The following is a 24,816-nucleotide window of genomic DNA, read 5'->3' as shown; positions in this document are numbered from 1 at the left end:
GCTCTCCCTCTATCCTCCCCCAGTCTCCTCCATGTCTCTGCTCTCCCTCTATCCTCCCACAGTCTCCTCCATGTCTCTGCTCTACCTCTATCCTCCCACAGTCTCCTCCATGTCTCTGCTCTCTCTCTATCCTCCCACAGTCTCCTCCATGTCTCTGCTCTCTCTCTATCCTCCCCCAGTCTCCTCCATGTCTCTGCTCTCTCTCTATCCTCCCCCAGTCTCCTCCATGTCTCTGCTCTCTCTCTATCCTCCCCCAGTCTCCTCCATGTCTCTGCTCTCCCTCTATCCTCCCCCAGTCTCCTCCATGTCTCTGCTCTCCCTCTATCCTCCCACAGTCTCCTCCATGTCTCTGCTCTCCCTCTATCCTCCCCCAGTCTCCTCCATGTCTCTGCTCTCTCTCTATCCTCCACCAGTCTCCTCCATGTCTCTGCTCTCTCTCTATCCTCCCACAGTCTCCTCCATGTCTCTGCTCTCTCTCTATCCTCCCCCAGTCTCGTCCATGTCTCTGCTCTCTCTCTATCCTCCCCCAGTCTCCTCCATGTCTCTGCTCTCTCTCTATCCTCCCCCAGTCTCCTCCATGTCTCTGCTCTCCCTCTATCCTCCCCCAGTCTCCTCCATGTCTCTGCTCTCCCTCTATCCTCCCACAGTCTCCTCCATGTCTCTGCTCTCCCTCTATCCTCCCCCAGTCTCCTCCATGTCTCTGCTCTCTCTCTATCCTCCACCAGTCTCCTCCATGTCTCTGCTCTCCCTCTATCCTCCCCCAGTCTCCTCCATGTCTCTGCTCTCCCTCTATCCTCCCCCAGTCTCCTCCATGTCTCTGCTCTCCCTCTATCCTCCCCCAGTCTCCTCCATGTCTCTACTCTTCCTCTATCCTCCCCCAGTCTCCTCCATGTCTCTGCTCTCTCTCTATCCTCCCCCAGTCTCCTCCATGTCTCTGCACTCTCTCTATCCTCCCCCAGTCTCCTCCATGTCTCTGCTCTCCCTCTATCCTCCCCCAGTCTCCTCCATGTCTCTGCTCTCCCTCTATCCTCCCACAGTCTCCTCCATGTCTCTGCTCTCCCTCTATCCTCCCCAAGTCTCCTCCATGTCTCTGCTCTCTCTCTATCCTCCACCAGTCTCCTCCATGTCTCTGCTCTCTCTCTATCCTCCCACAGTCTCCTCCATGTCTCTGCTCTCTCTCTATCCTCCCCAGTCTCCTCCATGTCTCTGCTCTCTCTCTATCCTCCCCCAGTCTCCTCCATGTCTCTGCTCTCCCTCTATCCTCCCCCAGTCTCCTCCATGTCTCTGCTCTCCCTCTATCCTCCCAGAGTCTCCTCCATGTCTCTGCTCTCCCTCTACCCCCCCCCCCAGTCTCCTCCATGTCTCTGCTCTCTCTATATCCTCCCACAGTCTCCTCCATGTCTCTGCTCTACCTCTATCCTCCCCCAGTCTCCTCCATGTCTCTGCTCTACCTCTATCCTCCACCAGTCTCCTCTGTGTCTCTGCTCTCCCTCTATCCTCCCCCAGTCTCCTCTGTGTCTCTGCTCTACCTCTATCCTCCCCCATTCTCCTCCCTGTCTCTGCTCTCTCTCTATCCTCCCCCAGTCTGCTCCATGTCTCTGCTCTCCCTCTATCCTCCCCCAGTCTCCTCCATGTCTCTGCTCTCCCTCTATCCTCCCACAGTCTCCTCCATGTCTCTGCTCTCCCTCTATCCTCCCCCAGTCTCCTCCATGTCTCTGCTCTCTCTCTATCCTCCACCAGTCTCCTCCATGTCTCTGCTCTCCCTCTATCCTCCCCCAGTCTCCTCCATGTCTCTGCTCTCCCTCTATCCTCCCCCAGTCTCCTCCATGTCTCTGCTCTCCCTCTATCCTCCCCCAGTCTCCTCCATGTCTCTACTCTTTCTCTATCCTCCCCCAGTCTCCTCCATGTCTCTGCTCTCTCTCTATCCTCCCCCAGTCTCCTCCATGTCTCTGCTCTCTCTCTATCCTCCCCCAGTCTCCTCCATGTCTCTGCTCTCCCTCTATCCTCCCCCAGTCTCCTCCATGTCTCTGCTCTCCCTCTATCCTCCCACAGTCTCCTCCATGTCTCTGCTCTCCCTCTATCCTCCCCCAGTCTCCTCCATGTCTCTGCTCTCTCTCTATCCTCCACCAGTCTCCTCCATGTCTCTGCTCTCTCTATCCTCCCACAGTCTCCTCCATGTCTCTGCTCTCTCTCTATCCTCCCCCAGTCTCCTCCATGTCTCTGCTCTCTCTCTATCCTCCCCCAGTCTCCTCCATGTCTCTGCTCTCCCTCTATCCTCCCCCAGTCTCCTCCATGTCTCTGCTCTCCCTCTATCCTCCCAGAGTCTCCTCCATGTCTCTGCTCTCCCTCTATCCCCCCCTCCCCCAGTCTCCTCCATGTCTCTGCTCTCTCTATATCCTCCCACAGTCTCCTCCATGTCTCTGCTCTACCTCTATCCTCCCCCAGTCTCCTCCATGTCTCTGCTCTACCTCTATCCTCCACCAGTCTCCTCTGTGTCTCTGCTCTCCCTCTATCCTCCCCCAGTCTCCTCTGTGTCTCTGCTCTACCTCTATCCTCCCCCATTCTCCTCCCTGTCTCTGCTCTCTCTCTATCCTCCCCCAGTCTGCTCCATGTCTCTGCTCTCCCTCTATCCTCCCCCAGTCTCCTCCATGTCTCTGCTCTCCCTCTATCCTCCCCCAGTCTCCTCCATGTCTCTGCTCTCCCTCTATCCTCCCCCAGTCTCCTCCATGTCTCTGCTCTCCCTCTATCCTCCCCCAGTCTCCTCCATGTCTCTGCTCTCCCTCTATCCTCCCAGAGTCTCCTCCATGTCCCTGCTCTCTATCCCCCCCAGTCTCCTCCATGTCTCTGCTCTCTCTATATCCTCCCACAGTCTCCTCCATGTCTCTGCTCTACCTCTATCCTCCCCCAGTCTCCTCTGTGTCTCTGCTCTCCCTCTATCCTCCCCCAGTCTCCTCTGTGTCTCTGCTCTACCTCTATCCTCCCCCATTCTCCTCCCTGTCTCTGCTCTACCTCTATCCTCCCCAGTCTCCTCCATGTCTCTGCTCTACCTCTATCCTCCTCCAGTCTCCTCCATGTCTCTGCTCTACCTCTATCCTCCCCCAGTCTCCTCCATGTCTCTGCTCTACCTCTATCCTCCCCCAGTCTCCTCCATGTCTCTGCTCTCCCTCTATCCTCCTCCAGTCTCCTCCATGTCTCTGCTCTACCTCTATCCTCCCCCAGTCTCCTCCATGTCTCTGCTCTCCCTCTATCCTCCCACAGTCTCCTCCATGTCTCTGCTCTACCTCTATCCTCCCACAGTCTCCTCCATGTCTCTGCTCTCTCTCTCTATCCTCCCACAGTCTCCTCCATGTCTCTGCTCTCTCTCTATCCTCCCCCAGTCTCCTCCATGTCTCTGCTCTCTCTCTATCCTCCCCCAGTCTCCTCCATGTCTCTGCTCTCTCTCTATCCTCCCCCAGTCTCCTCCATGTCTCTGCTCTCCCTCTATCCTCCCCCAGTCTCCTCCATGTCTCTGCTCTCCCTCTATCCTCCCACAGTCTCCTCCATGTCTCTGCTCTCCCTCTATCCTCCCCCAGTCTCCTCCATGTCTCTGCTCTCTCTCTATCCTCCACCAGTCTCCTCCATGTCTCTGCTCTCTCTCTATCCTCCCACAGTCTCCTCCATGTCTCTGCTCTCTCTCTATCCTCCCCCAGTCTCCTCCATGTCTCTGCTCTCTCTCTATCCTCCCCCAGTCTCCTCCATGTCTCTGCTCTCTCTCTATCCTCCCCCAGTCTCCTCCATGTCTCTGCTCTCCCTCTATCCTCCCCCAGTCTCCTCCATGTCTCTGCTCTCCCTCTATCCTCCCACAGTCTCCTCCATGTCTCTGCTCTCCCTCTATCCTCCCCCAGTCTCCTCCATGTCTCTGCTCTCCCTCTATCCTCCCACAGTCTCCTCCATGTCTCTGCTCTACCTCTATCCTCCCACAGTCTCCTCCATGTCTCTGCTCTCTCTCTATCCTCCCACAGTCTCCTCCATGTCTCTGCTCTCTCTCTATCCTCCCCCAGTCTCCTCCATGTCTCTGCTCTCTCTCTATCCTCCCCCAGTCTCCTCCATGTCTCTGCTCTCTCTCTATCCTCCCCCAGTCTCCTCCATGTCTCTGCTCTCCCTCTATCCTCCCCCAGTCTCCTCCATGTCTCTGCTCTCCCTCTATCCTCCCACAGTCTCCTCCATGTCTCTGCTCTCCCTCTATCCTCCCCCAGTCTCCTCCATGTCTCTGCTCTCTCTCTATCCTCCACCAGTCTCCTCCATGTCTCTGCTCTCTCTCTATCCTCCCACAGTCTCCTCCATGTCTCTGCTCTCTCTATCCTCCCCCAGTCTCGTCCATGTCTCTGCTCTCTCTCTATCCTCCCCCAGTCTCCTCCATGTCTCTGCTCTCTCTCTATCCTCCCCCAGTCTCCTCCATGTCTCTGCTCTCCCTCTATCCTCCCCCAGTCTCCTCCATGTCTCTGCTCTCCCTCTATCCTCCCACAGTCTCCTCCATGTCTCTGCTCTCCCTCTATCCTCCCCCAGTCTCCTCCATGTCTCTGCTCTCTCTCTATCCTCCACCAGTCTCCTCCATGTCTCTGCTCTCCCTCTATCCTCCCCCAGTCTCCTCCATGTCTCTGCTCTCCCTCTATCCTCCCCCAGTCTCCTCCATGTCTCTGCTCTCCCTCTATCCTCCCCCAGTCTCCTCCATGTCTCTACTCTTCCTCTATCCTCCCCCAGTCTCCTCCATGTCTCTGCTCTCTCTCTATCCTCCCCCAGTCTCCTCCATGTCTCTGCACTCTCTCTATCCTCCCCCAGTCTCCTCCATGTCTCTGCTCTCCCTCTATCCTCCCCCAGTCTCCTCCATGTCTCTGCTCTCCCTCTATCCTCCCACAGTCTCCTCCATGTCTCTGCTCTCCCTCTATCCTCCCCAAGTCTCCTCCATGTCTCTGCTCTCTCTCTATCCTCCACCAGTCTCCTCCATGTCTCTGCTCTCTCTCTATCCTCCCACAGTCTCCTCCATGTCTCTGCTCTCTCTCTATCCTCCCCAGTCTCCTCCATGTCTCTGCTCTCTCTCTATCCTCCCCCAGTCTCCTCCATGTCTCTGCTCTCCCTCTATCCTCCCCCAGTCTCCTCCATGTCTCTGCTCTCCCTCTATCCTCCCAGAGTCTCCTCCATGTCTCTGCTCTCCCTCTACCCCCCCCCCCCAGTCTCCTCCATGTCTCTGCTCTCTCTATATCCTCCCACAGTCTCCTCCATGTCTCTGCTCTACCTCTATCCTCCCCCAGTCTCCTCCATGTCTCTGCTCTACCTCTATCCTCCACCAGTCTCCTCTGTGTCTCTGCTCTCCCTCTATCCTCCCCCAGTCTCCTCTGTGTCTCTGCTCTACCTCTATCCTCCCCCATTCTCCTCCCTGTCTCTGCTCTCTCTCTATCCTCCCCCAGTCTGCTCCATGTCTCTGCTCTCCCTCTATCCTCCCCCAGTCTCCTCCATGTCTCTGCTCTCCCTCTATCCTCCCCCAGTCTCCTCCATGTCTCTGCTCTCCCTCTATCCTCCCCCAGTCTCCTCCATGTCTCTGCTCTCCCTCTATCCTCCCCCAGTCTCCTCCATGTCTCTGCTCTCCCTCTATCCTCCCAGAGTCTCCTCCATGTCCCTGCTCTCCCTCTATCCCCCCCAGTCTCCTCCATGTCTCTGCTCTCCCTCTATCCTCCCCCAGTCTCCTACATGTCTCTGCTCTCTCTCTATCCTCCACCAGTCTCCTCCATGTCTCTGCTCTCCCTCTATCCTCCCCCAGTCTCCTCCATGTCTCTGCTCTACCTCTATCCTCCCCCAGTCTCCTCTGTGTCTCTGCTCTCCCTCTATCCTCCCCCAGTCTCCTCTGTGTCTCTGCTCTACCTCTATCCTCCCCCAGTCTCCTCCCTGTCTCTGCTCTACCTCTATCCTCCCCAGTCTCCTCCATGTCTCTGCTCTACCTCTATCCTCCTCCAGTCTCCTCCATGTCTCTGCTCTACCTCTATCCTCCCCCAGTCTCCTCCATGTCTCTGCTCTACCTCTATCCTCCCCCAGTCTCCTCCATGTCTCTGCTCTCCCTCTATCCTCCTCCAGTCTCCTCCATGTCTCTGCTCTACCTCTATCCTCCCCCAGTCTCCTCCATGTCTCTGCTCTCCCTCTATCCTCCCACAGTCTCCTCCATGTCTCTGCTCTCTCTCTATCCTCCCCCAGTCTCCTCCATGTCTCTGCTCTCTCTCTATCCTCCCCCAGTCTCCTCCATGTCTCTGCTCTCTCTCTATCCTCCCCCAGTCTCCTCCATGTCTCTGCTCTCCCTCTATCCTCCCCCAGTCTCCTCCATGTCTCTGCTCTCCCTCTATCCTCCCACAGTCTCCTCCATGTCTCTGCTCTACCTCTATCCTCCCCCAGTCTCCTCCATGTCTCTGCTCTCCCTCTATCCTCCCACAGTCTCCTCCATGTCTCTGCTCTCCCTCTATCCTCCCCCAGTCTCCTCCATGTCTCTGCTCTCCCTCTATCCTCCCCCAGTCTCCTCCATGTCTCTGCTCTCCCTCTATCCTCCCCCAGTCTCCTCCATGTCTCTGCTCTCCCTCTATCCTCCCAGAGTCTCCTCCATGTCCCTGCTCTCCCTCTATCCCCCCCAGTCTCCTCCATGTCTCTGCTCTCTCTATATCCTCCCACAGTCTCCTCCATGTCTCTGCTCTCCCTCTATCCTCCCAGAGTCTCCTCCATGTCCCTGCTCTCCCTCTATCCCCCCCAGTCTCCTCCATGTCTCTGCTCTCTCTATATCCTCCCACAGTCTCCTCCATGTCTCTGCTCTACCTCTATCCTCCCCCAGTCTCCTCCATGTCTCTGCTCTACCTCTATCCTCCCCCAGTCTCCTCTGTGTCTCTGCTCTCCCTCTATCCTCCCCCAGTCTCCTCTGTGTCTCTGCTCTACCTCTATCCTCCCCCAGTCTCCTCCCTGTCTCTGCTCTACCTCTATCCTCCCCAGTCTCCTCCATGTCTCTGCTCTCCCTCTATCCTCCTCCAGTCTCCTCCATGTCTCTGCTCTACCTCTATCCTCCCCCAGTCTCCTCCATGTCTCTGCTCTACCTCTATCCTCCCCCAGTCTCCTCCATGTCTCTGCTCTCCCTCTATCCTCCTCCAGTCTCCTCCATGTCTCTGCTCTCCCTCTATCCTCCCCCAGTCTCCTCCATGTCTCTGCTCTCCCTCTATCCTCCCACAGTCTCCTCCATGTCTCTGCTCTACCTCTATCCTCCCACAGTCTCCTCCATGTCTCTGCTCTCTCTCTATCCTCCCACAGTCTCCTCCATGTCTCTGCTCTCTCTCTATCCTCCCCCAGTCTCCTCCATGTCTCTGCTCTCTCTCTATCCTCCCCCAGTCTCCTCCATGTCTCTGCTCTCTCTCTATCCTCCCCCAGTCTCCTCCATGTCTCTGCTCTCCCTCTATCCTCCCCCAGTCTCCTCCATGTCTCTGCTCTCCCTCTATCCTCCCACAGTCTCCTCCATGTCTCTGCTCTCCCTCTATCCTCCCCCAGTCTCCTCCATGTCTCTGCTCTCTCTCTATCCTCCACCAGTCTCCTCCATGTCTCTGCTCTCTCTCTATCCTCCCACAGTCTCCTCCATGTCTCTGCTCTCTCTCTATCCTCCCCCAGTCTCCTCCATGTCTCTGCTCTCTCTCTATCCTCCCCCAGTCTCCTCCATGTCTCTGCTCTCTCTCTATCCTCCCCCAGTCTCCTCCATGTCTCTGCTCTCCCTCTATCCTCCCCCAGTCTCCTCCATGTCTCTGCTCTCCCTCTATCCTCCCACAGTCTCTTCCATGTCTCTCCTCTCTCTCTATCCTCCCCCAGTCTCCTCCGTGTCTCTGCTCTCCCTTTATCTTCCCCCAGTCTCCTTCCTTTCATCCCCCTAGCCCTACCCAGACAGCATTGTGGTCCAGGTATAGGACTGCCCTCTCTGTTAGTAGGACCCCCTCCCTGCCTCAGATCTGCCCAGGCAGGAGTCCACGGGCTGGGGTAGAAATGGAACAGAGAGAGTGCATCACTAGGACACGGTGACCTGGGGCAGACAGCCCATAGAGGCATGTCTCCTTTTCTGTCTATTTCTATCAGCCTCTCTCTCTTTTTCCAACTACACTGACAGTAATTGAAATTGCTGTGAAATATAGATGAATACAGCGAGTGAAGGCTGATCTCTCTCTCCTTCTTTCTCTCTCTCTCTCTCATCGCGCAGTAGACAGGTTAGGCCAATAGCACGCTCACACACTGGGGGGTCTCAGGCAGGTTGTAGTCAGGCCAGAGGCTAGGGCCCCCCTGCTGGGCTCCGGAAGGGCTGTGTGTGTACTGTCTGTGTGTGGACGGGGCTGTCGACGGGGACACACTGTCTGTTTGGTCTGCCTGACAGTGTTCACCCTGGCTGGGGGGTGAAGCTCAAGGTTACTAGACCTGCAGGGGATCGCTCAGCTCCAAGAATATGTCTCTCTGACTCTCTGAGCGTCAGCACTTTCACACCTCTTAATGGCTGATACACACACACACACCACACCTGCTGGCTTGAACCACACACACATCTCGTTTAGTCAGTTTTTTATTGTGTATGTGAGCTAATATGCTTGTGTGCATGTGTGTTTATGGATGTTATGAGTTTATCCCACTGAAAGTCACCTCTAATAGCCATTTTACTCCCACGCTCTCACATATCACTCCATTTCTCTTACTCCCTACTGGCTCACTCCCCCACAAACACACCAAGAAACCTACTCTACTGCTGCGATGTGTTCCTGATCTGGCCCAGATTTACAGCTATAGTATCCTTGTAATGACAGGGGGTGTACTGCTAGGGTTGGCTGGCACATCTAACGCACAGCAGTATGTCTATGAAGCTAGACACACACACAAATACACAGACACACAGAAACACAAACACACACAAAAAACACACCCAAACCCACGCACAAATTAATGAATGAGCAGATACACACTCATGCAGACACACAGGCAGGCTTACACACACACACACACACACACACACACACACACACACACACACACACACACACACACACACACACACACACACACACACACACACACACAAATAAACAGGCACAAAACAACTCTATGTTCTCTTTTGTTTTATTATTTTATAGTCACAGATGATCAGACACATCGTTTTAGAAAAGAAATTGGTATTTTGCTTGTCAAAAAAAAATTATAATACAATTTTTTCCAATATAGATTATGTACAGAATGAGATTGTAATAGAAGCATCATCATGTCTCTATAATAAAGATGATGAGGGACTGAGGGGGGCCAAAGGGCCACAGCACAGAACCCATCTTCTCTACCAATAAATATAAACTGTATATATGGTGTATGTATGTATGTGTGTGTGTGTATACAGTACACTACCGGTCAAAGGTTTTAGAACGCCTACTCATTCAAGTGTTTTTCTTTACTTTTACTATTTTCTACATTGTAGAATAATAGTGAAGACATTTAAACTATGAAATAACACATATGGAATCATGTAGTAACCAAAAAAGTGTTAAACAAATCTAAATATATTTTATATTTGAGATTCTTCAATGTCTCTGCTCTCCCTCCCTCTCCCTCTTCAAATAGCCACCATTTGCCTTGATGACAGCTTTGAACACTCTTGGCATGTAGAAAATCTACAATGTAGAAAATAGTAAAAAATAAAGAAAAACCCTTGAATGAGCAGGTGTTTTAAAACTTTTTGACATTTGGCCTCACCAGGCATGAAGGAGACCAGGACAAGTGATATTACAGGGCAATGGATTTCCATCATCAGTTCTGTACATCATCATGTGTGCTTCACACACACACACACACACACAGCTCAACACACAAGCAAGCACACGCTGGGGCCAGATACGAAATTACAGTCGAGTTACAACAATAGGCCATTTCAAGTCAAAAAGAAAGAAAGGACGAATGAAAGGAAGAGAAAACCCTGTGAAGATGCCCATCTTTGTTCCTCTTTGATCAGAGCAGAAGCATGGTTATCTGATCAGAGCAGAAGCATGGTTATCTGATCAGAGCAGAAGCATGGTTATCTGATCAGAGCAGAAGCATGGCTATCTGATCAGAGCAGAAGCATGGTTATCTGATCAGAACAGAAGCATGGTTATCTGATCAGAACAGAAGCATGGTTATCTGATCAGAGCAGAAGCATGGTTATCTGATCAGAGCAGAAGCATGGTTATCTGATCAGAGCAGAAGCATGGTTATCTGATCAGAGCAGAAGCATGGTTATCTGATCAGAGCATAAGCATGGTCATCTGATCAGAGCAGAAGCATGGTTATCTGATCATAGTGTGTTGATGCCAGCAGAGTAGCACTTGACATTTGGCATGATTCAAATGGCCAGTTCCACAGGAAGCTACTCGGCTGGAAAATATTACTGTCTCACAGTCTGCCTCTCTCTCTCTCTCTCTTACTCCTCTCTCTCTCCTTCCCTCTACCTCCCTTCTAGCCTCCCCCATCTCTCTACCTTTCTCTGCCTCGTTCTCTCCTTGTCCCTCTACCTCCCTTCTAGCCTCTACCCTAAAAATATCTCTCCTTCTCTGCCTCTCAACCTTTCTCTCTCTCATAGCAGGTGCTATGAAAAGACTCAAGGACTCTCTCTCTCCCCTTTAGAATAAAAATGCTGCGAACAAAAAGCACCCTATCAAGACAAAGGACCTCACTGACGATCACGGAACAAAATGACCACAAAAAAACAGACAACAGCAAAGTAAAGCCAGACCGAGGCAACAGATAGAAATCTGAAGAGAGGAGTGGGGAAGGACTAGATTGATCCCAGATCTGTTTGTTTATAGCCAACCACTCCTGTGCTCTTTGTACATTTAACACAATGTGATCTGGGACCAGACTAGAGGAGGACCTTGTTGTTCAAGCACTGTTTCTTTCCCCTCTAAATGGACGCACATAACCTTAAACTCAAAAAACCTCCCTTGTGCTTTCTGAACGGAGAGAATTATGACCTGTTGCCATGAAGATGAGATGAGAAAACACCACCACTTGGATTAAATAAAAATGATAATTAATTGATCTCTTTAACCGGTTAATTATTGTTGTTTCCCCTCAATCTAACCTCTGGATGAGAGGATGTGATAGAAGAAGAGAGAAGGAAGGAGCGAGAGAGAGAGACAAAGAGACAAAGACAGAGAGCAAACATGAGAGAGAAAGAGAGAGAGAGAGAGAGAGAGAGAGAGAGAGAGAGAGAGAGAGAGAGAGAGAGAGAGAGAGAGAGAGAGAGAGAGAGAGAGAGAGAGAGAGAGAGAGAGAGAGAGAGAGAGAGAGAGAGAGAGAGAGAGAGAGAGAGAGAGAGAGAGAGAGAGAGAGAGGAGGAGAGGAGGTAAGGGCCTGTGAAGGGAAGATAGCACCAAATAATTGTTATCTTGCTGACTGTGTTAATCAGTGTGCCAATTCACTAGTGTAAAACATGTCAGGCTTTAAACTCCTAAACTACAGTGTGAGAGGTGGAATGGAGGATGGGACAAAGGGGGCTGCACTGAGGTCAAAGGACTGAGGACATCAAGTCCATCAACAGTAACCTAGGGCAAACCTAGGGCACTACTTTTGGCCAGAGGCTTAGGTTTTAGTGCAGTAGGAGATATTGTACCACTTCAGATTTAACTAATGGTTACTGAATACTGATGACTGAGTTGATGTTGTTAGAGGCTCTGTTCAAAATGTGTGCTGTGTAGAGGGAATAGGGTCCAAAATTAGGAGGGCGCCATTTAGGACATACTCTAGACTGAGTAAGCTGTTGTGTTGTGTGGTTGGTCAGCTGGAGGAAGCAGCCAGGCTGGGGTTGAATGAGAACCCTCTTCAGGAAGCAGAGCAGGCAGGGAGGCAGGGAGGATGGGAGGCAGGGATGATGGGAGGCAGGGAGGATGGGACCTGATCACTCCTTATTTCATTATGGGGAAAGCTACATAAATCCACCAAATGGAGAGGAAGAGGCACAGAGGGAATATTATCATTTCTTCTTTCCTCCCCATCCCTCCCTCCTCCGCTATTTAGTGCACAGTGACTTTAATCATCACTTTGGCCAAAACACATTCAGCCTTGACACAGTCTGTCCGGAGGTGAATGGAGTGTGTGTGTGTGTGTGTGTGTGTGTGTGTGTGTGTGTGTGTGTGTGTGTGTGTGTGTGTGTGTGTGTGTGTGTGTGTGTGTGTGTGTGTGTGTGTGTGTGTGTGTGTGTGTGTGTGTGTGTGTGTGTGTGTGTGTGTGTGTGTGTGCGTGCGTGTGTGCGTGCGGATGGAGGAGAATGGGAGGGGGGAGCAACACATTAAATTTGCAATAGTGATGCATCACCATCGCATTACTCCACAGATTAAAGAGGAGATCGTGCATTTAACTAGTTGGTGATAAAGGCTGTCTGATGCATGGCTGTCCTCCTGGACCACACTGGGGCACACAACAACCAACCACCCTTATCCTCAATCTATCCTCTATTTATCCTCTTTTCCTCCATCCCTCTATGGTGGGTGACACCACCAGGGAGAAGGAGAACTCCTGACCCCAAACCTCAATCCATCCCTCCATCCATCTATGGTGGGTGACACCACCAGGGAGAAGGAGAACTCCTGACCCCAAACCTCAATCCATCCCTCCATCCATCTATGGTGAGTGACACCACCAGGGAGAAGGAGAACTCCTGACCCCAAACCTCAATCCATCCCTCCATCTCTGCCTCTTTTCATCCCTCCATCATTGAGGAAGGATAATTTGCACTGACCCTGGTGCAGCCAACCCCCTCTTCCTACCCTGGATCCATCCCTCCTTCCATCCACCCGACCTCCCTACTTTCCAACCAGTATGCAAAACATTCTGAAAGGCACCCGCATCTCAACCCGCTGAACCCATTTATTTATGCAGTTGTTTGATCCTGTTCTCAAGTAAGATACCGCCTCTCTCGTTTTTATAAGAAGAGATGGATAATAAAGGGGTTTGCATAAATTCAACTTAAGCCAACAGAGACTGACTTTCCCCTGGTCTTTGTTATACTGCATCTGTTTTGAAAGCGACGGATGTAAAGTGCTTGAGAGCTTATGGATGGCCAAGAAATGATTGAAAAAGTAGAGCAGACAAACTGAAAGACATGAACCACGGGGATAGCACAGAGCTGGGAGGGTGCTGTGGCACTACTAGAGTGTAGAGGGAATGAGAAAGAGAACACAGAGAGGGAGAGAAAGAATGAGAGAACATAGATTGTAAAGTTAAAGGGATCCTCAGGAAACAACATGACAAGACACATTCAGTTATTTTGTCTTGGAGCATTAAGCATCACAGTCAATCAGTCAGTCCAAGGGTACGCTCCGACCCTGATCCATAACCTCTGACCTCTGCAGCTCGGCCTTGTGGGTAAAAGCCTTTCTGCTGTGTCCTGATTGGTCCTTAGGCTTCCCTGACCAATCCCCTTCACCCAGGCACCCAGTTCTGGCTGTGATGTCCCTGCGGCGCTCCGGCGAAAGCAGCTATGCTCATGCCCATGCCCACTCCTTGAGACAGGGATCCATCAAAGTTGAAGTCCATCCCCATCCCCTCTGTGTCCATGAAGTCATTGAGGTGGATGGACTCCACGTCACAGTCTAGGCTGCTGGGGAGAATGTCTATGTTACATTCCAGGTCTGGAGCCATGCGGCTGGGGTGGTGAGTGCTGTGGTGGGGGTGTCCCTGGTAGTTCTGGGTGGGGTGGAGGGTGTGGTGGTAGTAGCCATGCCAGGAGTCAGTCATAGTTATACCCTGGTGGTAGGTGGTACCGGGGTAGGGCTGGTGGCGAGGGTGGGGGTGAGGTGCCGGGGCGGAGGCCAGGCGGAGGCAGGGGTCCTGGTGTATGTCGAGAACAGAGGCGGGGTTGGGGGGAAGAGACGAGGGGTTGGGGGTGGGGAGGTGGGGGGTGAGGGGGCCATAGAGGCTAGGAGTTGGGGTGGGGGTTTTGAGGCTGTAGGGCTGCAGGATGTCTGTGTTGACTCTGGGAGAAAGAGCCTGGAGGGCTGGAGGTCTGGGTCCACCCTGGAGGTGACCGTGGAGGTGACCCTGGTTGGACTGGTGAGTGTGGTCATGGCTTGTGTTCAGTTTGTGGTTGTGACTCTGGTTGTAGTCAGTGGCCGGGCTGAGGTGTTGTTTGTGGCTATGGTTATAGTCCAGGTTGGGTTGACCATGATTGTGGAGGCCATTCTGATGATGACCGCTGGGGTTCTGGTCATGAACTGAGCCGTGACCATTGTGTGGGCCTGAATTGTGTCCATGCTCATGGTTATTATGATTATGGTTGCTATGGCTATGATTGTGGCTGCTGCGACTCTGATTGTGGCTGTGAACCCCGTTAGTTACCTGGGTCAGCAGCGTGTGTGACTCCCCTCCTTGCCCTCCCAGTGTGACCATGTCCTTACTGCAGTACTGAGGACCTCCAGGCCCTCCGGTCAGCAGGCTCTGCAGGGCATTGTTCTCTGAGTAGGCCCTCAGGGGGCGCTGGAAGCTGGCTCGCTTGTTCTCCTGAATGGTCTGCATGGGTATGGGGGCATGGAGCTGCAGCATGCCCAGGGACGGCTGCCCGTAGACAGGGCCGCAGTAGGAGCCTTCCCCCTTGGGGCCGGTGCCGTAGGGGCTGGGGTAGCCATTACGAGGCTGGGTTTGTGGGTGGTTCTGGGGGTGGGGGTAGCCCTCTTCCAGGCTGATAGCCCCAGTCAGGTCAGTGAGTTGGGGCAGCTCCAAGGAGGTTCCAGGGCAGTGCCCCCCAGTGCCCAGGGCAGGGGAGCGAGTTGCAGTAGGGCTAGGATAGAGGCGGGGGGAGGTGGAGCAGGAAAGGCCTCCCTCCTCTGGCTCATCTGGCTCAGCCTCGGCCAGGATGGGAGAAAGGCAGCCACTAAGTGTCGAAGCCGAAGAGGAGGTCCGGGAGTGGAGATCCGTCCAGGCATCGTACTCCTCTCCTCCCACCCCTACTCCGCCCTTCCCTGCAGGACTACCATGCTCCGGAGACCCCTGATGCATCCCCGGTCGAGCCCCCTGACCCAGGCCGTAACCCTGCCGCCTGCCCCGACCAACAGCTCCACTGCCAGCTCCGGCTCCAGGCCTCTTACCCCTGGCCCGTCCTTTACTCTTCAGGTACTTAGTGCCGTTGGGGCAGTCGATTGTGGCGGCGCGTCGTCGGGGTCCCTTCCCCATCTTCCCTCCCTCTGGGTTCAGCATCCACCAGGAACTCTTCCCCGTCCCCTCATTCTGGACACGGACGAACCGAGTGTGGAGGGACAGGTTGTGGCGGATGGAGTTCTAGAGCAGAGATAGATGGGAAGGAGAGAAAGGGAGAGAGAGGGAGAGATAGGGAGAGAGGGAAAAAGAGAGAAACAGAAACACCCAAGAGAACATTTAGGGTCAAATAATCACTTTTTTTAAACACACAATCATTTGAAATCAACACCAAACTATTTTACCTGAGAGAGGGAGAGATAAAAAGAGAAAGATGGAGGAGAGACTAAGGAGGGAGCAGCGCCTCAGCGCCTCAGAGCTACAGCCAATCGATGCCTCTCCCCTCTTCTCCTCTTCTCTCCCTTCTCCTCTCCACTCCTTTCCCTTCTTCTCCTCTCCTCTCCCCTACTCTACTCTCTTCTCGACTCCTCTCCACTCCTCTCCACCCATCTCCTTGCCTTTCCCTTCCTCTCATTTTCTTTCCTTTCCTGTCTGCACACACTCACTCCTGTCTGCACACACTCACACATAATACATAGGGTTTCAGCCAGAGACTCCACATAAAACTATCACCAAGGTTACAGAAATTAATCACGCGTGGCAACCCAATCACAGACACACTGTATCGATCGCAAGGCCTCCAAATATGAAACCCTGAGATCTAGCCAGGAGGCTGAATGAGAGAGAGGGAGACGGGAGAGGGGGGTGTAATTTGGCCGAGAGAATGAAGATCTGGAAGAGTGCCAGAAAAGGGGGGGAGAGAGAGAGAGAGAGACAGAGAGAGAGAGAGAGAGAGAGAGAGAGAGAGAGAGAGAGAGAGAGAGAGAGAGCAAGAGAGAGAGGTGAAGTCTATTTAACCTCTGTATAAACCATGACCCTATAAATAGTACCAGGGGCAGTGATTATAGCTGTTTGGATATTATGATAAAGAGAGAGAGAGATGGAGAGCGAGAGAGAAAGAGGGGGAGATGGACGGGAGAGAGAGAGAGAGAGAGAGAGAGAGAGAGAGAGAGAGAGAGAGAGAGAGAGAGAGAGAGAGAGAGAGAGAGAGAGAGAGAGAGAGAGAGGAGTCAATAACCAGTAACATGGGCTGTGATAATAGCTGTAGCTGTGTGGATATTATGTCTGCCTCTGGTTAACCTTATTTAGGGGGCTAGGTCTACTAGGAAGAGATACAGTATGTGAAGTAAAACATGATGCTTCCCTACGGCTGTGTTCTAATATGCATACTAACATACTACTTACTACTCACTTCATAACTCAAGTGGCATAATAGTGTGCATATTGGAACAGGCCCTGTATGTCTTAAGCCCTGGGTTTCATCTGAGTGTCTGCTATGTAGCTAATCTACAGCTCTATAGCAGTATTTGAAGTTGACGCCAACCTGGATATCAGCAGTACTCCTACTCTGAGTGACTTTTACAATATGGTCTGATGCTCTGATGAGATCTAAACCAGCCTGCAGGAGAAGCTTAGCAGGGATAGAGATCGTCCGAGCTAGTCAAGCTAAGTACTCTGCATATCTGTGGCCAAGCATGTTCTTCAGCTATAGCCAAGTAAAGTAGCCTTTATCATTACCATACTCTTCCATTTTCCTTCCGTATCCCTTTTTCGATCTCATCTAATTTTCAACTTTCCCCTACTACACTTGTCCGTATCTTTTCTCCTCTCTTCTATCAATCTATGAAAAACAAAAAAAACTATGTTTTAAGTGAGAATAGGCATTGGTCTGAAGTGCCACAATGCCTATTCTCACTTAAAACATAGTTTTTTTGTGATCCAAAAAGTGCGATCTTTGTCCTCATGTGCAGTTGCAAACCGTAGTCTGGATTTTTTATGGCAGTTTTGGAGAAGTGGCTTCTTCCTTGCTGAGCGGCCTTTCAGGTTATCTGATATAGGACTCATTTTACTGTGGATATAGATATTTTTGTACCTGTTTCCTCCAGCATCTTCACCAGGTCCTTTGCTGTTGTTCTGGGAATAATTTGCACTTTTTGCACCAAAGTACATTCATCTCTAGGAGACAGAACGCATCTCCTTCCTGAGCGGTAGGACGGCTGCATGGTCCCATGGTATTGTTTATACAGATGAAAATGGTACCTTCAGGCATTTGAAATTGCTCCCAAGGATGATCCAGGCTTGTGGAGGTCTACCATTTTTTTTCTGAGATCTTGGCTGATTTCTTTTGATATTCCCATGATGTCAAGCAAGGAGGCACTGAGCTTGAAGGTAGGCCTTGAAATACATCCACAGGTATACCTCCAATTGACTCAAATGATGTCAATTAGCCTATCAGAAGCTTCTAAAGCCATGACATCCTTTTCTGGAATTTTCCAAGCTGTTTAAAGACTCAACTTATTGCATGTAAACTTCTGACCCACTGGAATTGTGATACAATGAATTATAAGTGCAATAATCTGTGTGTAAACAATTGTTGTAAAAATGAATTGTGTCATGCACAAAGTCGATGTCCTAACCGACTTGCCAAAACTATAGTTTGTTAACAAGACATTTGTGAAGTGGTTGAAAAACGAGTTTTAATGACTCCAACCTAAGTGTATGTAAACTCCCGACTTCAACTGTATGTGTAGACAGGTTGCTTAGGATTCAAACTTCTCAAACAGTCTAATTCATTCTCTTTGAGGAGGTGCTTCCACAATCATGTGATTTGTACTGCATACAAGGTCAAGTATTGTAATCTTTACACAGTACGGTAAGACGTTATCCCATTACACCACCTTTTCATGCTTTTTAAAAATTAAATGAACGCAAGCTTGTCTTTAATACTTACAAAACCATCAGGCTTGATTGAGCTGTTTTGTCTTCTAGTAATGTGGTGAATGCCTGTATTTCTTTAAACCCCCTTTTTTTAGCAAAATATGTATTGAAAAAAATAATCATGTTAACATCCTTTTTTGGTCAGTAGGAGCCCTGCATAACAACAGTACATTAGCTCAGATAGATAGAGCCTGTCTGCAATCCTGATTTCTGTAACTGTTAGCTTACCTGTGTAATATTAACATAAGCTCAGAACCACTTGTTTCAAACATGGTCTTGTTTTATCAATTGCTTTGCTGATCAATGGACAGTTCATTACCTCTGTCAAAATAATATGCAGCTTAACCTTTTCGAAATATCTCTAATGGTCGTCTCAGCATGAGTTGTTGTCAGTATGCACTCACTGTTCCAAAATGTGATTATTACGCAACAGGACAGTTAACACGCGCTGTATGCTAATTATCTATAGGCTATGTTTCAACTTGTCAAATTCAAATTATTTTCTAACATGTTTTATTTTCTTAACAACAGTTTGAATTGAGGTGTGGTCCACCTCCTCATTGATTCACATAAAAGTAGCCCATTTCAGTATTGCCGACAATTTATGTTTGAGACTTTACTGAGCTGGACAAACTTCTCTAGGAGAACCCAAGCACTTCCCTATTGTTTCTGCAGATCAAGTATGCAGACATTTGCACAGTCCTGCACGAACTGGCACATTTTCTGGCTGGCATGTACAGTTTTATTCATGTTTTCAAGTACTGGTGACAACTAATGCATTACGATTGTTGCATAGATTGTAATGGACACCTATGATGTGTGTAAATTACATTTTTTGAAGGTTGTACTGAATATAATGAGCTAATGCTAAGCTAATTGCCAGCTATGTCTGGCGCCATGTTTGTTGACATGTTGACATGTATACGATGCATTCTGGATGTCATAGATACATCTGTCAGACCAAAGATGTTATACCGAGGTGAAGGAATGGTTCTCTCATCTTTCGAGTAAAATTACGGAAGTGAATGAAGGGAAGTGAATGATCGTAGACGACACACCCCCTTCAACGTGCATACTGCAAACAGACCAAACTCATCTTGTCTCCTCTTATTATCTTTGGTTGAAGCAAAAAAACAAACATGGCAGCATACACAAACATCGTCGGATTACTAAAAAGTGTTTTATCAATGGTGAGTTCACTCGTGATGTGATGAATTATAAATAGTAATTGCTATTACCTAATTAATACTGTGGTTTGTCAGCCGAGAGTTACTTAAATATGACTGCTTGTGTTACATCAATCTTTCCTCAGTTCGAGCTAGGACAAATGTAGCCTACATTTTCTGGTTTGGAGGATTGTGTAATAATGTCGCTTCTTCTGTAAATTTCTGAACATTGCATCCAAAAACAAATTGGTCACATTCAGGACATAACTTCATAAGGACTGTGTTTGTGCAAAATGTTTCTGTGAAAAAACAGTGTGGCCAGCTCAAACACTGACTGTTGTGTCAATCGAAACTGACATTCTAAATAAGCGATCTAATCACACCGGTTTGAGCATAAGCTGCAGAGACCACTGTAGAATGATCACACCCGTTTGTTGGTACATGTGAAAATGTTAGAGTTATGTTTGTAGTTGTACACATTTACAATAGACCTATATCTAAAAATACATACAGACAAATTACATACAGTATATATTGAAGAGTATGAATTAGGCTATTTGAGAATGTTTGAATCCTAAGAAACCTGAGCAAACATAGTTTGATGTACAATACCAACATACAGTGCATTCGGAAAGTATTCAGACCCCTTGACTTTTTCTACATTTTGTTACGTTACAGCCTTATTCTAAAATGGACTAAATCATTTTTTCCCCTCATCAATCTATGCACAATAACCCATAATGATAAAGCAAAAACAGGTTTTTAGGAATGTTTGCAAATGTATAAAAAAAAAAAAATGGAAATATCACATTTACATAAGTATTCAGATCCTATACTCAGTAATTTGTTGAAGCACCTTTGGCAGCGATTACAGCCTCAAGTCTTCTTGGGTATGAGGCTACAAGCTTGGCACATCTGTATTTTGGGAGTTTCTCCCATTCTTCTCTGCACATCCTCTCAAGCTCTGTCAGGTTGGATGGGGAGCTGCACAGCTATTTTCATCTCTCCAGAGATGTTCGATCGGGTTCAAGTCCGGGCACTGGCTCGGCCACTCAAGGACATTCAGAGACTTGTCCCGAAAGCCACTACTGCATTGTCTTGGCTGTGTGCTTAGGGTTGTTATCCTGTTGGAGGGTGAAACTTCACCCCAGTCATCAAGGATCTCTCTGTACTTTGCTCCATTGATTTTTCCCTTGATCCTGACCCTGCCGCTGAAAAACATCCCCACAGCATGATGCTGCCACCACCATGCTTCACCATAGGGATGGTGCCAGGTTTCTTCCAGACGTGACGTTTGCATTCAGGTCACAGAGTTAAATCTTGTTTCTCATGGTCTGAGAGTCTTTAGGTGCCTTTTGGCAAACTCCAAGCAGGCTTTCGTGTGCTTTCATGTGGCCTCCATCTGGCCAATCTACCATAAAGGCCTGATTGGCTGAGTGCTGCAGAGATGGTTGTCCTTCTGGAAGGTCCTCCCATCTCCACAGAGGAACTCTGGAGCTCTGTCAGAGTAACCATCGGATTCTTGGTCACCTCCCTGACCAAGGCCCTTCTCCCCTGATTGCTCAATTTGCCCGGGAACTTTGACTTCGACAGACCTTTTAAATGTGTGGATGCGTTCAGTCCAAAATTATTTTGTTAATTCACTCAGTAGTGATTACATGTTTATTTATCTTGCTTGGTTAAAATATAGTAGTCTAAAAACAGTTAATTTGTTGAAAACAGATTCATTTAATAAAGTTAACCAAGTTAGCATTTCCTTTTCTTTTGACTGCACACTGCTGGCTGGCTGCAACCTGATCTCATAGCATTTCTTATTATTATCTACATAAATCCGAGACACTCCATTTAGTTGGTATGTTACATTTTGTATGGTATGTATTCATTTGTGGATGTCCATCATCCATTTCGCATGATATGTTATGAATTACAATTCGTAAGACATGTTATGATTTTGCAATACATATGATATGTTACGAATTCCAAATTGTTGTGGCTAACATTAATGTTAGCTAGGTTAGGGTTAAGGTTAATGTTAGGAGTTATGTTAAAGGATTAAGGTTGGGGTTAGGGGAAGGTTTAGCTAACATGCTAAGTAGTTGCAAAGTAGCTAGAAACTAGTAAGTAGTAGCAAAGTTGGTAATTAGCTTAAATGCTAAAGTTGTCCATGAAGAGGTTGGAACACTCAACCTTTGGGTTGCTAGACCTTTGTGTTATACACCCATCCTTCCACCCCGACCAACCACCCTCGTTTTTGCCATATGTAACCCTATGTCTTGTGAAACCATACCAAACATAACATATCATACTAATTTCATTGTCCTGGATTTACATGTACTATGTTACGTCTAGTCTATCAGACCAGGCTGCAACACAGCATGTCACACATGCAGTGATTTTGATGTTTTCCCCTGGTGCACCGTGTGCAGCCCCCTGACTACTTTTTACTTGTGCGTGGTGACTTTAGATTTTCTGTGAACACACTGAAAAGTAACTTAACACTGTGCTGATCAGTTAGCACAAATTTGGATTAGAAGAATGACAAGACGGCTGGAGAAGGCCTATGCCTGTCAGTCTGGTAAGTTGATGCTAGCGTGCACAACTGAGGTTCTGTTTACATGTGTGTTTGGGGTTCGACTATATGCGGTTCTTAACTATCTTTATGTCTTTTAACAAAACAATGTGTATTCTTGGCTATGGTTTGTGTGGTCTTGGTTGTTCTTCGAGGAAATGTAGCGTAACTAACTTTGAAATCTGGCTACCTCATTTTACCGTATTTAGCTTGGTCTGTGCAATGCAAATTAACATGAGTTTGGTGGTTTTAAACTTAACGTAACTAGCTAGTTATGTTTTGTGTAAAAGTATGATCTATTGTGGTGCATGAACTGGCCATACAAGTGAGCTAATGTTACAATATTAAGGTTACTAAGGTTACTATTGTCGTGTCTATAGCCTATTTCCCCACCTGGTTTTATTCCCCCATCACATGTAGCTCACAGGTCTCCTCATCTCATCCCGTTCTCTATCTTCATTCTCTCCATCATTCTCTCCTCTGCCTCCTGTCCAATTTTGCTGCTCTCCTCTACCATTCATCTTTCTCTCTGTGGCACTCCACATCTCCTAATCACGCCATCTCTCATTCTCTCCTTCTCTCCACCCATCTATCCATCCACCTATCTATTTTCTAGTCACCTCTGGTGACACAATTTCTACTCCCCCCATTCACATGGAAAAGCAACCAAATACCCAGAAACAAATGAAATGGGAGATACAAATCTATATTCAAGAGTCTCCTAACCACCCACCTCCCTGTGGAATCAATATAGTGTCTGTCAGTGTATATGTTCCCCTCCTAACCCTAAACTATGGGCCCTACCAGTGGAAATTGGACTCCCTCCCGAGTAAATAGATTAGCTACGTCTCTTTGTTGGTTGGTATTGTGTTGAAAGCAAAACACCTGAACAAAAGATATAGTGTCCTGTCGATCCTCACAAAACATCTCCAGGAAAATGCAGCAGCTAAGTGGGTTGCAAATCAATCCTGGGTCCTACCTACAATTTCCTATCTCCCAGAGCCCCCCCACAGTGACTTCTAACTGGCAAATGTACCCCATCCACCAATCCACCACTGACAACATGCTGCTTTGACTCCAGTCTTTTTACAGCGGAGTGGAAATCGGATAAGAGATGTATTTATGTCCTTTCCGCCCTATGAGGGGTCCTCAGCAGAAAATGCAAAGCTGACAAATTACATGAGCAGTTATGAGCACAAGCTGATGCAATAGCCAGATGCACTTCCACTCACACACCGACCCACGACACAGCAGTAGAGATGCAGCGGTGGTATACACCACATACAGCGAGTATACTAACAGACTTAATCAAAGGCAAATTGAATGATGGCATAGTGAGCTAGGCCAACGTGAGATCGACCCACATCAGGTGATCTGAGAGAGACGCCCTGACAGGTTCCTCACATGACGGTGGGCTCCAGCTGGGCGTAACGATGGCAACAGAGTAAACCAAACGAGAGAGGGAGTAGAGAGAGACAGAGAGAGATGAAGTGTATATGTGTGCGTGTACGTGTGATGTGTGTGTGTGCATGTGCATGGCAGTCAGATGCTGTTTGATGATGCTGCAGGCAAAGAAGGCAGCTACTCCAAATAGACTTTTATCTGAGTCTGACAGATTTGTGTTCCTATCCACCAGGGAGCCTGAATCAGCAGCAGTCACCACTCTTCACTACCTAGCGAACTATCGCTACCTATGTGGAACAGTCAGCCCCACTGATTAGCAAGTCAAGTGTGGTAAAACATACTACCACCACTATCACTGTTACTACCCTACTAGGAGTACGGGACCTTAGCCTTGTATTACCAGACTGATGACCACTACATGAATCATTTATGTAAGTTCGCAAGTGGCTACTGGGACCTATAGGGAACCTATAAGAATATAATATAAATTATATTTGACTTAAAAGGAGGTTTGATTTTCACATCCATAAAACACTTTGGAGTTGTCCATTGTGGTTAACACTGTTCTGCACAACCAGGATACAAATGAGCAAGTTTAGGGGTGTTCAACCACCGTGTCATATCTCACTGCCATACTGTATTAACACTAGTCTCTATATTAACTTGTCACAAAGATATTCTATCATGAAGCTGAGAGGCCTTGCCTGAGGCTGGGCGAGATTGAGTGTGACACAAGCACACGTACACACACACTGGGAGAGATTGAGTGTGACTGATAGCACGGTGAGTGACCTCGTCTTCAGGTCTCTACAGTTCTACTCCTGCAGGGTGAGTTGTGTAACAGGCTAGCGCTGCTGTGTGTTCCGCCAGGTCAACCGTGATACAAGTCAGTATTCGACGTACATCCATGTCTGAGGACATCTGAAAATGACGTGGAAACTGTCCACTAGGGGGCAACAGTGAGTGCTGTTACCTTCAAGTAGGTTTCGGATTTGCTAGGACGTTGTGGACAAGGATGGCGGATGTGCGTAAGCATCTGCTTCTTGTGCCAAAGGTCACATTTTTGAATCCAGCAATAGAAAGCTGTTTTTGAGATTTTTGTTTTAAGCCTACCCCAAGCCTTACTTTAACCATTTGGAGTTAATTCTTAATCTTAAAATTTATGAGTTAATGCCTAAACTTCAGCCTAACCTTAAAAATGCCTAAACTTAAACACTTCAACATTTTTAATTTGCAACAACTTCGAAATGTTACATTTGAGAAACATGGATGAACGTGTAATTCTGACGTGAGACTGTGAGAGCTAGTTGGTGTGTGTGTTTCCAGGCTAGCACTGCTGCAGCTCATGTGTAGTCTGGAGTATAAATAGAAACTGAGTTTGACCCAGACTCACCACGCTCGGCCGGCTGTCTCTCTCTCTCTTGCTCTCGCTCTTTCCCTCCCTCTTTCTTTCTATCACTCTACACACACACACTCTCTCAATACACACACTACATACCTAATCCCTCTCCAGCCTGGGTAATCCAGGACAATCCCAGGCTAATCCTGCTTAAATCTCGGCTACTCCTTAGCTGGGGCTCACCCCGACACCGCAGCGACAGGACACGGATTGGTCGATCAGTAGGATCATGACGATTTTGAGTGGAAACGGTGACTATGACGATGATA

At 48.9% G+C, this 24,816-nt stretch overlaps 1 protein-coding gene across 1 annotated transcript in view; it reads right to left on the bottom strand.

Annotated features, from left to right (window-relative positions):
• Positions 1–9,127: 9,127 nt before the first annotated feature.
• LOC129831041 (forkhead box protein O6-like) overlaps positions 9,128–24,816 on the bottom strand; it is a 57,707-nt gene continuing 42,018 nt past the window's right edge. Inside the window, exon 2 of the mRNA XM_055894030.1 lies at positions 9,128–15,315. Coding sequence (XP_055750005.1) covers positions 13,465–15,315 — 1,851 coding nt within the window. The 3' untranslated portion in view covers positions 9,128–13,464. The remainder of the gene's footprint in view (positions 15,316–24,816) is intronic.

Source organism: Salvelinus fontinalis, chromosome 32, assembly GCF_029448725.1.
Source record: "Salvelinus fontinalis isolate EN_2023a chromosome 32, ASM2944872v1, whole genome shotgun sequence".
NCBI lineage: Eukaryota > Metazoa > Chordata > Actinopteri > Salmoniformes > Salmonidae > Salvelinus > Salvelinus fontinalis.
Note: the sequence above shows the minus strand (reverse complement) of the source record. Positions and strands in the feature narration are given on the sequence as shown.